The 15620-nt window shown below is 35.9% G+C and overlaps 1 protein-coding gene across 6 annotated transcripts in view; it reads right to left on the reverse strand.

Annotated features, from left to right (window-relative positions):
• The window catches only part of trappc8 (trafficking protein particle complex subunit 8), a 63671-nt gene that overhangs the window by 13415 nt on the left and 34636 nt on the right, over positions 1–15620 (reverse strand). For all 6 annotated transcript variants that reach the window (XM_016484393.1, XM_016484391.1, XM_016484392.1 and 3 more), the window contains 11 exons: positions 13966–14160; positions 11439–11605; positions 11266–11340; positions 11059–11152; positions 10792–10949; positions 8713–9146; positions 7735–7912; positions 5750–5846; positions 736–804; positions 401–450; positions 77–265 (listed from right to left, as the gene is read on the reverse strand). In XM_016484393.1, the coding sequence (XP_016339879.1) occupies positions 77–265; positions 401–450; positions 736–804; positions 5750–5846; positions 7735–7912; positions 8713–9146; positions 10792–10949; positions 11059–11152; positions 11266–11340; positions 11439–11605; positions 13966–14160 (1706 nt within the window). The remainder of the gene's footprint in view (positions 1–76; positions 266–400; positions 451–735; positions 805–5749; positions 5847–7734; positions 7913–8712; positions 9147–10791; positions 10950–11058; positions 11153–11265; positions 11341–11438; positions 11606–13965; positions 14161–15620) is intronic.

Genomic DNA, 15620 nt, shown 5'->3' on the forward strand with positions numbered 1-15620 from the left:
TATATAATTTCCTTGAATTAAAAAATATTCACTCTCCTTGAATCAAAATAAATGTTGGAACATTTCATCAGGGTACCTTCCAGAGGACGATGATGTCAAGCTCTACTTCACTGCATTTTTTGACAATATTTGTCACACCGTCATCAGTCCCGCTCTGTCTCCACATTTGACTAGCACCGCCTGTGGAAACGCCCCCTCTCCTGGGTTCAGAGGGCAGACCTCTCCGGAAGAAAAAATCAGCACATGGAGTGGTAGAGCTGACAATCTAATGAAAGAGAAAAAGACAAAGAGAGTGAAACACAATGAGGACTGTTGAGAAGCTGAATGAAGATGATAGTCAGTGGCGCTTAATTCTCAGCATCGATCTGAACTAGTAGTGAGAACAAAAGGGCATTCTTACTTGTTCGCTGCCAAGGTTGAGGTCGGCAAAGGTGTATTTTTCTGAGGTAGCTGAGGCATTAAGGGAAAAAAAATGTCAGTATGTTCAAACATCAGTATGTTAACCACAGTTTGCTGCATTTTCATTGGCCGTGAGCAGCTGTGATTGCGGACGCAAAGTTACATCTAGGAATTTATTTGATTCACTAAGAAAATTGTACACCTCAACATGTGCATTTCGGAAATCTGATTCACATCTTGGACTTTCCAGACAGCATTTATGCAATGGTGCAAATTTTGCATAAAAATACATGGAATGCATGATTTGTGTATGTGCGCGTGAACAAGACGCCCCACCTTCCTCTGTTCTGCATCTGGTGGCTTTGAAGCACAGCTTCCCCCTCTCCCTGCTGGCCAGCTTAGAGTCTGCAAACACAACACGAAATGAAGGCAAAAACAAGAAATATGATGAGTGTTCATCCACTTACTCTCAGAAAATCTTTCTTTTTGGTGCTCCCACATCAGAGACTCAAATACACGAAAACGTGTATGCTCAGATGTCAAGGTCAGTTAATTAACTCTTCAAAGCAAAGTGCATTTTGCTATCCTTGCTCCATATTTCACAAGCTGTTTTCCGTGTTTCATGATTATTGCTTCAAAGGTTTAGTTTTAATTAGCCTCAGCATTTTTGCACATACCTTCATGTGAACTCGGGTCATAATTACACTTACTTTAACACGCCATATGATAGTTTTGTGTGCATAACAGACCAAAAAGTAATTATTTACAGAAATCATTTGTCACAGCTGTCAAATCTCATTTGCGCTCATGCATATTCAAAATTACAAGATTTGGCAAACCAAGTTTGATGTCACTAGCCGGGTGTCTATTACAGATTTGCACAAAACTTTTGCAATATTTTATAAATGTTGATAAAAAACCTATTGCGTTTCTATTAATCGATGTTATGCGAATAAAATTTAATTTTTTTCCTCTCACGATAAGTCATGGCAACGTTGGTAGTTTTACATATATTGCAGCCACCACACTAACCATTATTTTTAATATGCGTGTATCTTTAGTGAAGCGTCGCGAAAAGCCTCTTCTGGGACGATTCTGAAACGTGCCGCGGCGTGGCTGGTATAAACAAGCATTGACTAGAGTGGCCGATGCACCACAGACGTGTGCAGTGTAAATAAGGGGTTATCCAAGCATTAATGGCAAGGAAAGCCCTTTATACTTGAGAGCGGCTATGTATGAGATGTTTCTTGGAGGTTACAGTACATTAAAGAATGATCAAGTGACTTTTACGTACACCAGATGGCCTGTTAATTTGAAAAAAAGGTTACATTGCAGTTTTGTGATATATTCCTTTTTCGAACTGCCTGAGAAACCACCTCATGTGAGCGTAAAAACCTTTTTGTGATATATGGGAGTTTCCATTGGCCATATTTTCAATTTGCAATTTCAATTTGCGCAGTTTGAAGGGTAATGGAAACACCGCTACTGACTTCTGTTGTAACCGTAAAGCACTTATTGTGAATATACTGAAGTGTGAATGAGATTTGAGGGCTGTAGAAGAGAACGAAAATTACTAATATAGCCCTATTTGGACGGTAATTGTTTCTCATGGGGACGTAAGTGATAATTGCCGTCTGAATCCAGAATGTCTGTGTTTTTCTCTCACCACCCCCGTAAAAATCCACGGCCGAATTTCCTACTGTTTTTTGACAAACACCAAGGTCGTGTGGTAATTTAGTTGCAGTCCGAATCCACATCTCTGAGTTTACGACAAGAAATAGATTCAAAATTCAGTGTTTAAACCCTTTTTGAGCACTCCCGAACACCGTAAGGTAACTATTCTACTTCGCTGTAATTTACATGCATATTTATTTCTGAAATGCTGGAAAGTATTAAAAAAAAACAATACTTCATAACTGCTCCACCACAGTGACTGGGAGCAGAAAGAGAAGAAAAGCATGTAAACATTCGAAATGGATCTTTCTTATGGCAGCAGTAGGTATGCAATACAAGTTTAAAATGTGTATTATATAAACAGATATATACATAACTATATCGCGTATAATTATATACAACTATAGCGCGTCTATTTACCTATTATTAAACAGGAGATTTAAATAATCAAATAATAAATAGGATTCTATATTATAAAATATGCTTGGAATAATAAGAATACATTTTACATAAGTATTTTTAAATACATTTTACACAATAAGAATAAATTTGTAAACGAAATGAATTTGATTTACAGCAGACAATCATGTGACTGGCCACGTGAGCAGCGCGTTCCTGGGTTCGCAGGATCACAGAACTCGCTCCTCCACTGTGAATAAATCGTCATCCAAACCCATGAGTTTTATCACTGAGGTGATATGTAAATTTATTTTTACAGACGTCCATATGAGAAACAATTACCGTCTGAATCGGGCTTATGAATGAATAACCTCAATTTCCTTACACAAAGTTATTGTATGATTTCAGAAGACTTTTTTGCGCTCTACGGAAGAGAGTCATATGGAATTGAAACAGCATTAGGGTGAAGACGTTCACACTAAAAAAATTATATTCTGTCATCATTTACTCAGAGTCATGTTGTTCCAAACCCATAAGACTTTTGTTCATATTCAGAACACAAATGAAGATCATTTTAATATTCTCTCAAAATCATTGGTTCTCTAGTATCAAACAAGCAAGTTCAAGCTTCTATTTATGATATTTGATGTGCTGGATTTATGGCCATAGATCATGTGAATAAAACCCTCAAACTGAATCTGTTCATCACACGAAGAGATTGTGTCTCTTCAGAAGATTTGGGATTACTGCTCTATCCACATGGATTACTTTCACGCTGTCTTTATAAACGTTTTGAAGCATCAAAGTTTTGGTGGAATGGACTTTCAATGGAGGGACAGAAAGTTTCATGGAAAATATTTTAATTTGTGTTTCCAAGATAAACAAAAGTCTTATGGTTTTGGAACATCATGAAAGTGAATAAATGACAGAATTTTAATTTTTAAGTGTGAGAAACAAACGAAAGTATGAAGCCATTGTGACCAACAGATCAAACTTTCTGATTAGATCCTCAGAACTCAAGATCTTTCAATCCCACTTGAAACCTCGGTGTCCTTTCATGTCTCAAGCATGGGATACTAAACACAGCAGTTGGCTGGAGCCAAAAGTTTAGTAGAAACATTTTATTTTTCTTTCAAAATGAAAAGTATTCAAAGACTAACAACAAGGAAGTATTCTTCATTTATTTGTAGCTGTAGGTCCATGATCCATCATCTCCTCAGATTAAAGACACTGTTCCTTCAGACCAATACATTTATTAAAAGTACGGAATTAAAGAACTCTTCAGGCATATTATTTTAACTATTTACATTGTTATTAACTTTGCAGAATGATGCAGGCATAAATGCTACTAAACAACACCAGCCGCCAGGCTGCAGTGTGAAACAGAAGATTGATTTTACACACTTAAGCAAACACTGATTTAGCTTTGGAAGTGTTACGCTCAGTAAAATATGCATTGTTTTGAAGTCACAAGTTCTTGTTCACGTATTTTCACATCATTAAATGTATTCGCCTCATCCAAGCTGACGGTACAGGATGAACGCATGCACGGGATTCAATTTTCAATTTAGTACGCCACTAAAATGCGTATGCCTGCATGTTTCACACACTCAGCACAATTTCAAAGTGACCTAATTTCATCTCAGCATTTCAGAGCAGCTGCATCACTCTCTGCAGGGTGTGTATGAGCGTGCGCTTCTCGCTCTTAAGGTATCAGCCATACAGATGGCTCAACACAAATGCAATGTGACCCACTTTCAATAGGCCATTTAAAGGCTGCAGGTCATGGAACGTACCATTGTGCCTCTGTACCCGCTCCCAGCTTCTTATACTCTGCTTGGCCTGCTGACATGCAATCAAGTTCCTCTGCATCAATATTCAAAGTGCTGGAGGTGCATATGTATTTATGTAGGCAGATCGCTCTTTACACAGCATCTTAAAACAGATCTGTGTGATGTTTCAAAGGAACTACAGATGTACAAAACTAAATATTTAAAAAACCGACTAGTCTGTGGGTTGTCTGCAGCTGGGGCTTTCAAACTTATTTTCGGCCAAGAACCCCAAAACATGACGATTCCCTTTCTATATAAAGGCGGTTTATATAGAAAGCCACTTATAATGTATAAGACAAATACTAAGCATGATATTATATGAACTTCAAAATTTAATTATTGCTATAGATTGTCATTGTCTGTAAAAATTACTAGAGAAATTAGGGTTGTAATAGGTAAATGTGCTTCTACAATATTATAGAAATATTTCATAATACTTCACTTAAAGCGCTTATATATAATGCATTATAAAAGTAGTTTTGATGCATTAATTATGTACCTTATAATGCATTGTATGATCTCATGAATAATTGTAACCACAGTTGCAACACTTTATAATACTTACCTATTCATTGTTACCCCTTTACAAAGTATAATGCATTCAAATACATGACAAACAAACCTTCACATATTATTATGCATTACAACCTACATCATTAATACCTTTATAATGCATTATACACAAAGGCTTTAAGTACAGTGTTAGCAAGTATTTACTTATCACCAAATGTTTCTACTTTATTTGGTTTATTCTCTAAAAATGGGTTGGAAATCATGAGATTAATGGCAATTATTTTGTGGGATTGGCAGCTTTAATTTTAACAGAAAAAGAAAACAAATCTGCATATATTTTTGTGAAAAAAGTGCCACCATTACACTGTCAACCTTACAAAAAGTTATTTTAAATAAAAAATATATATACTTAAAAACATTCCATGTTGTCAATATAAACGCTAATAATTTAATTTTGGGAAAAAATATATAATTTTGTTGTCTTTACAGTATATTACACTACACTTAGTATTTTTTTTTACACCGTATAAATGTTTTTTATTTTAAGACATGCAAATATATAGCTGCCTTAGTATTTTAAGAAAGTGGTTCTCTACCAAAGGGTAGAAAACTGTTTGAGAAGAAACACTTGACAAGAGCAAAGGAAGAATCAAGATATTGATTTTAGTCTGAGGAGCGCAAGATGAGGCAAGAGGAAAGAAAGGAAATCACTTATGAAGGACCACCATTATGAATTGTGGATACTTTGCTATGCATCTCGCTTTGTGTTGGATGGAAGAAAAAACTCAGGCACAGAACCAAATAAAGGAGCGATCCACAGACTACCAAGCAATGTGGAGCAAAACACTTAACCTCAGGTGGCTGCAAGAGGAATGAAAGTGTCTGCTAAGAGACTAAGTGCATGTAACCAGAGCATGCTGGAGGATTCATACCTTTATCTCCCACAGGGTTGATGCACTTGTGCAGCCTCCACTGCCGACTGCTGCTGGACACCTGAACTATGTGAAACTCACGAACACCTGCTTCGCTCTGACAAAGAAAGTTAAAGTTTTTAAAAATACTTTTACATTGCAATAATTTCACATTCAATCTTCAAATTAATGTAAAATCTAGAGCCCGACCGATATGGGTTTTTTGGGGACCGATGCCGATACCGATATTAGGGAGTAAAAAAAGACAGATACGATATATCGGCCAATATTCTTTATGTGTAGGCTATAATTTAGTACAGTATAGTCAAAAGTTTGGACACACTTCCTATTCGTGTGTCCAAACATTTGACTGGTACTGTATATAGAATACAGTATATAGCCTACATAAACAGAATATATATACATAAACAAATTTTTTGCAATTATAACTCAAATGTGGTGATCACTTATAATGATGTGACAAACACAGGCCTATGTAGTGGAGGCAGGGTATTTAACAATTTAACAATAAACTTTATTATTCAAAATGAGTCTGACATCAGTGCACTTAACAGTAAACTTCACTTCACTTATTATAAATAACTTAACCCATAAAGACCTAGAACATTTTTGGGGCACCTGACACGCCTGTACTTTTCTTTGTTTTTTCAGACCTATTCTAGCAGTGAGCATCAAGTGCCATATATCATAATAAACAGGAGCACTTGAAGTTTCAGCCTAGCTAATTTAAAGTCCAAATTTTCCCTTTGGTTTCTCTAAGAATTAATGAATTTCCAGAATTTTAAGAAAAACGCAAGCAATAATTGGGTGTTTTTTACTGTGTACTCAAACAAAAACTCCTGAAGTTTGGATTTTTTTCTTTAGAAAGTTGTATCTGGGTGTTTCACACTTCCAAATAATTTATAGCCCCCAAGCAAGTTATAGCCATTTATTACAATATTGTTATAGGCGCTTTTCAGTGAAAAACAGGTCTATTTACTTTACTAACAATATAGATGTGTCCAAAAACATTTAGGGAGTAAAGAAAATGGAAACCGTGTTATATAATAACAAAATATACAAAGTGCAACAGGAAAAAATTGTGCAAATGATCTTTATGAACTATATAAGTAGTATTTACATAATATAACAGCCAAATGATTCGATTCGCTGGCTGCACTCAGAATTGATTTTACAGGGACATCGCCTAGCAACGCGAATACCTAAATTCCGGTGCTTTATCTGATATGTACTGCTTTTTCATCCTTGTTTTTGGTTTGTTTTATGCCAAAGTGCTCTGTCCTGTGTTTTTCTGGGCTTTTTCAGAGAGTGCTCTCATGCAAATGTGTTATTGTGTGTTTGTTTTCGTGCACGCACGACACACTTTACTTTCACTTTGCGTTTGCTCAGATTTCCAAAGAAACTTGCTAAACAATGGTTCAAAAGACCAAAACCTATGTTTATTGGTTGAATATGTGACAGTTTAAATGTATATTATATATATATATATATATATTCAATGCTTCACTCGTCTGCCATACTAATGGCAGTTAATAGTTAATGGGTGTGCATGTTAAAGACTTTTTTTAATCGATAACAGTCAGCAGGTATTGAATATTTAATTGTGCATGCTTATTTACCATTTTAAAATTCAGATTAACTTCTGTAATCTAATGCTGTAAACTAATGCTCACTTGCAGTTAAACTTTAAAATACACTAATAATAATTTTATAACACTGCTAAATGTAATCTTTAGCAAATCTCAAGGTGAATATAAATTTTTCATACTGTATGTTAAAATGTTGCCTAAATTCACTTTCAGCAAGCATGATTCATTTTAGTTTTTAGCTTTTTATTTTTCATTTATTTACATAAATTAGTAGAGAATTTCACATCTGTGCATCCCTATTGCCACAGTGCTCAGACATTTTATGAAGTGCAAGAAGAGAACGTACTAAGATGAAAAAAAGACACATAAGCAGTCCATGTGTGGGAAAGAGCTCACTGTGTTAATGTTCTCCACGTCCACAAAGACCAACATGCTGCCGTTCTTCTCCTCTCCCTCCTGCCGTTCTTCGGTCTCTCTCTCTCTGCTGTGCAGTGTGTTGCTGCGGCTGGCCGTGGCTCTGACACTGAGAGATCGGCTTGCGCAGATGAACGCCGTGTGTCGAAGGACCCTGTGACTGAAAGTATCAGAGAAAGCCAAGATGAGTCACTGGAAGTCATGTGGTAATTTTCATGTGGAAAAAAAATAAATAATAATACTAATACTACTATTAATAGTATTATAAATATATTATTATTATTACTAATAATAACAATAGCAACGTTTGTATTGACAGTGACATTAATTTTTAAACATTTTTACCATATTATTTATAACAGTATTATTTCTATATTATACATACACTATACTTAAATGTAAAATTGTTACTAATATTATTATAGCATATTATTTTTGATTGTAGTTATTATAGTTATAATTAATTATTTATAATTATAATTAATTATTATTTATAATATTATTTAGTAATAGCTTTTGTATTGTTTAACAATGGCGTTAAAACATTTTTTGGTAATTAAAATATTCAAAATATACATGTTTAAAATATTTTTGTTTTAAATTATTTACAAATGTTTTTAAAATATATTTATTCAATAAACATTTTTATTATCGGACACTTACATAAAAATGCACTTCCAGTACTAAACATGAAGCAGTACATATCTTTAAACAACAGGTTGCTACTACTACCATTTGAAGTCTTAGTTGCATTTAATTTCTTAGAATGCAAAATGAAAATAAGTGGATTAATAATAAAATGCACTTAGTGAATTAATAACAGTCCAGCAATATGTTCACAATATATACTGTACACCCAAAGAAGCTACACTGGCCTGAGAAAAACCTTGTTAAACAAACCCTGCTCAGTTCTTAGTATTGTCCATTATTAGTCCAAATAAAGCATAAAAGGCCATGTACCTTAGTTTGGCGGTCTTCTCTGTACTCTCATAGTAAAAGAGGAAGTTGATTTCATGGACACCCTCTTGGTCGGGCCCCCTGAGCCATAATGGGATCTGCAACGCCTCCCCAGGTCCCAACACACCTTGTGATAAAGGAATTTCTGCCACTACTGGCCGGTCACCGCTGGTGACCCCGAACGCTGCTGGAGACACGAGCGACACGGTCTCCACTGATGGGGGCATGGCCACAGTCTTGTATGCAGAACAGTGCTCTGCTGCTGTGGGGGTCACTGGGGTGAGGTCAGAGGCGGCACTCCCGAACGTGAAGAACTCTGGGTGTGTGGACGCCACCCGAAGACCAGTGAGAGGGACTGCACTCACATTCACAAACTCCACCCACGCTTTTCGGATCTCACCACACAATAAACCAGTGGGGAAGTTAATGAAAAACACCTGGGTGGAGAAGGAAAGAGAAACAGTAACTGCATGGTTTATCCAACAGAGGTTTGACTATTGATATAAAGTCTGGTGCACATGTAGCTTATTCTTACAAAGAGCCACCACTTAACCCTGCCAGGAACAGGAAGAAAAATATAATTTAGGGATAAAATAAAATTAGAATTGTGTTTGGGCCTGAAAGGGTTAAACCGAGAGCAAAGCCACAGTTAATCACAGTAAAAACCATAATGAATCATTTTTTGTTACAAGTAGAGAAAGGTCGATATGAAATTGACAATATCACACCAATTGAGTGCAAAGTTCAAACTTATTGACATAAGAGCACTCAATGAAAGTCTTTCAGTCCGTCAAAATCAATAATTACTAATAATTTCACAAACATAACTAAAGCACAAAGCTGAACGTCCTTGAGGACTTTGTTCACCATCTTTTTAAAAAGAGATTCAATGCCTTGAAATAAAAACTTAAATCCACCAACTACAGTAGCACTTCCTCAGAAGCCATCAATGTAGACTGGTAACTTAAAACAAATCTTCATTATAATGCCAACATTTTTGTGTCAAATAAATAATTGAATGGTTGATTTAGATGTAGACGGGTTTGTCTTCATCAGCACAGATTTAAAGAAATGTATCATTATATCACTCGCTCACCAATGAATCCTCTGCAGTGAATGGGTGCCGTCACAATGAGAGTCCAAACAGTTGCTAAAAACATCACAATAATACGCAAATAAACCAGTCCAACAATTACCAACTTGTGAAATCTGTGTGTTTGTAATAAACAAATCCATCAAGATTTAAGTACTTAACTTTAAACTGTTGCTTCTGGCTCAAATGTGAGTCCATAATCCATATTAACCATTCCTCCAGTGAAAAAATCCATTCTCTGTTGACCTCGCACATCAAAGTCCACCAACATATTTGTTTAGGACTGTTTTTGCTTGTAAGGGGTGCTTGATCTGTGCATATTTCTCTCCTGATTCAGATGAGACAACTTATTCACTGAAGAAAGCAATATTACCGATAGGGGTATTTTATCCAGAAGCAATGGTTTGAAAAAAATGATGGATTTGATTTTCACTTCACATGTTGTTAACTGATGTACGGGAGTGGTGTGGATTACTTGTGGATTATTGTGATGTTTTTATCAGCTGTTTGGACTCTCATTCTGACGGCACCCATTCACTGCAGAGGATCCATTGGTGAGCAAGTGATGTAATGCTACATTTCTCCAAATATGTTGCGATGAAGAAACAAACTTATCTACATCTTGGATGGCCTGAGTGTGATACATTTTCAGTAAATTTTTGTATATACTATGATACAGACATTTTGAACAGATTCAAAAAAATAAGCTGAACTTGCTCTTACTTGATTTTTGCTAATAAAATATTTAAATATAAATTATTTAAATCACTGCAATATTCACAATACAGCATAATTTTATATATCCCCACCAAAATCAATGTGAATATATCGTAAATATTCAATACATCACTCAGGCCTTGCACTGTAAATCATTAAACAGTCTCGATTTAACTATGACGAGTGCTTTTATACAGATCTGCTCTCAGGACAAGTTCAAGTCCTGTAGCTTATTAAAGCTTAAAATCAACGTTTGATTTACTCAAACACACCTCCAATAAGGGCATAGGAGGAGCGATAATGGGGTCCAGGCGGTGATCTGGTCCATATGTGACGGAAGTCTTTTCTTCTTTGGTCATATTGAGTCTGGATCCCTGGATCTCCAGATTCTGCTGTCCACGAACACACATCAAACCCTCGGCCAGCGAGCCTGCAGCACAAACCAGTCACATCTACAGTTAGTCTTACATCAGATAAATAACTTTTGCTGTTGGTTTCAGTGTCTACAAAACATCAAAGAGTGAGTGTTTGTGATACACCTTCACTGTTGTCCACTTCTCCAGTGCCCAGGTTGTACACCACACCAAGAACATGCAACTCTCCGGTCTTATGAGGAAGCAACTTCAAACGGGCCTGAGAAAGCGAGACCAGAACCAACACAAGAACACAAAGCCAATCCAGGTAAAGCAGTTGGGAGAAAGAAAAAAATTAGAAGAGGAGAGATAAGAGGAAAAAGGTGCACAAACCACTTTGGTCTCCTCTGGACTTAAGGTGAACTCTGGAATGACTTGCGTATCAATGATGTCATTGAGGGCCATGGTCTGGAATGGATTCAAATGTAGAAGTTAATCAAACTGATGAGAAACTCGAAGCTGGATGCCTCAGGCACAATGAACCGAGAGACGATTAACAGCCTTACTTCTTTCAAAGATGCTGCCTCTTTCTCATTGGTGATGGTTTCTCCGGCTGTGCTGCCCTGAGGGTCTGAGAAGTCTTTCGGAGTAAACTTCCACAGCAGACACAGAGCCGACAGAGCCAAGGGAACCTTTAGGGGGTTCCGGAAAACCACCTCCACAATGATGGGCTCTATGACACAAAAACAAGAAAGAAGCCAATGAATTAATAGCAAACGACACGACAGAAAACGATGGGAAACAGGAACAATACATGACTCAGATCTGAGGATGTACCAGTTGAGCTGCTACAGTAAAACTACAAAAGACTAAGGCTGATGATACACGGGGCAACTTTTTTTGAGCAATGTTGCTTGGGCATTTTCCCACTGAGAATGGGTAACAAACTTCTATCTGGATCATTTAGATCAGTCGTGGGCCCTATGTCTCACCTGGTTGCCCACTGACGGCAACATTAACCAAAGTTGCTTGGCAACATTGCTCAAAAAGTTGCCCGGTGTATCATCAGCCTTATTAGATCCTTAAAGAGTTAGTTCACTCCAGAATTAAACTTTCCTGATAATTTACTCACCCATATGTCATCTAAAATGTTCATGTCTTTCTTTCTTCAGTCGAAAAGAAATTAAGGTTTTTGAAAAAAACATTCCAGGATTTTTCTCCATATAGTGGACTTCAGGGACCAAAAGGTTGAAGATCCAAATTGCAGTTTCAGTGCAGTTTCAAAGGGCTCTACATGACCCCAGCCGAGGAATAAGGGTCTTATCTAGCAAAACGATGTCATTTAAAAAAATAAATAAATAAAACAAAAAAGATATACTTTTTTTTTTTTTTTTACCACAAATGCTCATCTTACGCTAGCTCTGTGATGCGCATCCACAACTTCATGTATTACGTAATCACTTCCGCTAGGTTTCAAAAGATTTAAACATCCAGGATACACACAAACTGACCATTTTAAACAATAAACTGATACAAAGACATAAATATGTGTCAATCAACATAACTTTTGAACGTTCCTCCTCCTCCACACTTCTAAACACTGGGCATGACATTTCCAATGTGACTATGTAATACACAAAGTTGAAACGCATTGCAGAGCTAGTACAATATAAGCATTTGAGGTTAAAATGTATATACATTTTAATTTTTTTAGAAAATGATCGTTTGGCTAGATAAGACCCTTAGTCCTTGGCTGGGATTGTGTAGAGCCTTTTCGAAACTGCAATTTGGACCTTCAACCCTTTAGTCCCCGTTGTCCTGGAATCCTGAAAATCCTGGAATGATTTCCTTATAAACCATGAACATCTTGGATAACATGGGGGTGAGTAAATTATCAGGAAATTTTACTTCTGGCGTGAACTAATCCTATAAGTATAGATACAGTCGTTACATCACATAAAAATATAAATTTATATACACATATATGCATAATATTTATTATAATGGGATTGTGCAACTATTGTTATTTGATCATGTTCTTTTAATGCTAATAACTGATAAACAATCTGATCATTTGTAGTTTAGGCCTGAATGATGGCATTCAAATATACATTACAGCAAAAAACATTATCATTAGGGTTGCACAATTTGGGGAACAAAAATAGAATTGTATATATGTATATATGTATATATATATATATATATATATATATATAGGTGTTTGCGGTGTTGCACGATTTTGCCTAAAATGTAGTGCTTATATATTAATATGACTAATAATTATTATTATTATATGCTAAATAATTAAACAAAATAAGAAATATTACACGTGTAATAAAACGTAAATATTAAAAATAAAGACAGTATTTAAGCATAAATAGAACTATAATATTAACAATCATTTTATTTTACAGACAAACTGCAAGGTTACTGCTAGTTATAGGCAGACAGCCTATAACTTATACATCATTAGAAAGGTACTTGATCCCACACAAAAACTCTTGAATAGTTTTGTCGAGCAACAGTATGTTTTATTTTATGTGCTATGCTGCTGAACTATTTGCTAATGAGGATTAATTATAAGTAGGAACATGGCAGCCTCACTAAAGGGTGTTTGCAGGTTCTTCCTGTTCCTCTTTACGCTTCCCTTCTCGCTGTGGGCTGTTGACAGGTGAATGTACAGTATCATGACAACTAATGCATTTCTAGGATCAATACTAGTTTAGTACTTGCAGCACTACATATACCACTGATGAGGCTGCAAGATAATTCCACCAAGTCAAATCCAGGTAAGGCGCTATGCTTCATTAGTTCTCTTTTAGATTTCATGAAATAAAGAGGAAAGCAAATGGTGAATAATTCATCTCAGTCCAATTAAAAATACACTAATAAATCAAAAACACAGCCACGCAAGACGTCAAACGCAATAACGAAAACCCTAAAGTGCATCAAAACCTCCACAGAATCCAAGAGTTTGTGTCAATGGAGAAGTGCAGGCAATATAGATGTGTTCAAATAAAAAATTAGATGACCAGATATAAAGCACAGACAAAAATGCTTAAAAAGTAGGTGCTGTAGGAGGGAAAAACATACCCTCCACTACAGCGAGGGGGTATCTGAGGTTGTCTGTCTGACTGTTCAGACAGCATTGGGAGGGCTGGAAGGTGATGGGAACTGCCCCTCTATTCACCACGGCGACGACCCGCTCCTCCAACTCCCTCCACAGCTGGGAAAGATCCCGGTCAAACTCCTGATCCAAAGAGACATGCGTTGCGGCTTGTTTCTCGCCTGTGGAAAATAAAGTAAGAGCTTCCATAATGCAACTGGTACTGTACATACCAGTCAGTCTGAGCAGCAATCTCATACAGATGAGACAAAATAACATGGGCATAAATATCAAATATTTAAGTTCAAATTAGTAAAGATGTATAAATAAAACTTTACATGTTGGTCACTCATTATTAAACATTATTTTACCCTCACTAACTTGTTTAAATTGTAACAAAAAGCATTCATAAAAAGTATTCAATGTTGTCTGCTCAATTAATATGATAATAAAATGGCATGCATAATTATACAAGAAAAAAAGCTGTTAAAAAAAGTTTGATGAAATGTAGTACAATGCAGGAAAATGTATCCTTCACAAAAAGTCTGTCCTTCACATACAGTAAAAGTCTATATTATATTATATTATATTATATATTTAGAAACTTTGGGGGATTAAAAAAAAAATGAATACATTTATTCAGCAAGGACAAATGAAACTGACCAATATCAACAGTAAAGGCTTACATACTTAGAAAAGACTTATTTTGTGAATAAATACTGCTCCTTTTAACTCTCTATTCATCAAATAATCCTGAAAAAAAAAAAGTATCAAACTTTTCACAATTTTAACTGTTTTCAACACTGATAATGAGAAATGTTTCTTGAGCAGCAAATCAGTATATTAGAATGATTTCTGACAGAATCATGTGAAGACTTGAGTAATGATGCTGAAACTTCAGCTTTGCCATCATAGGAATAAATTACTTTTTAAAATGTATTAAAACAGAAATCTTAAATTGTAATAATATTTCACAATGTCATTTTTTTACTGTATTTTTCGGACAGTCCAAAAGTCTGAGGTTACACAGAAATCTGGGATTCAAAACTTGGAAATAAGCAAAATTATCTGGGATTGAAATTGTATATGTTGCTAACCAAATAAGTAAATTTCTGACTTTGATGTTGTGACACTTCGAAGAATGTTCTGCTTCCACTGAAGCTCAAGACTCTTTTTGGGATCACTCGCATTCATGCTGAATAACATGATCATTGGGTTTCCCTTCACACATTTCTTCTCTCGTTACATATATGACTGACAAATCATGGCAGCGGAAAGGGAATATTATGGAAATCAAGAATATATAAACTCAAGAGTTGGCTTATGTCCTATCAGCCGGTGTCTTAGAGGATATGTCTCAGACGCTTCCAGCGTGAGATGCGGGCAAAGACTTTAATTAAAAAGGTTTTCGCACCTCCTCAGGCCTGTTCTCTTCACACCACTGTTTACTCACCTTTTTTTTTTAAAGGGGTCATATGATGCAATTTCAAGTTTTCCTTTCTCTTTGGAGTGTTACAAGCTGTTCGTGAATAGATAAGATCCCTAAAGTTGCAAAGACTAAAGTCTCAAACCCAAAGAGATATTCTATATAAAAGTAAAGACTTGTCCACGCCCTCCTAAAACGCCTCATTTAAACACGCCC

Source organism: Sinocyclocheilus anshuiensis, unplaced genomic scaffold, assembly GCF_001515605.1.
Source record: "Sinocyclocheilus anshuiensis isolate Anshui unplaced genomic scaffold, SAMN03320099.WGS_v1.1 scaffold1355, whole genome shotgun sequence".
NCBI lineage: Eukaryota > Metazoa > Chordata > Actinopteri > Cypriniformes > Cyprinidae > Sinocyclocheilus > Sinocyclocheilus anshuiensis.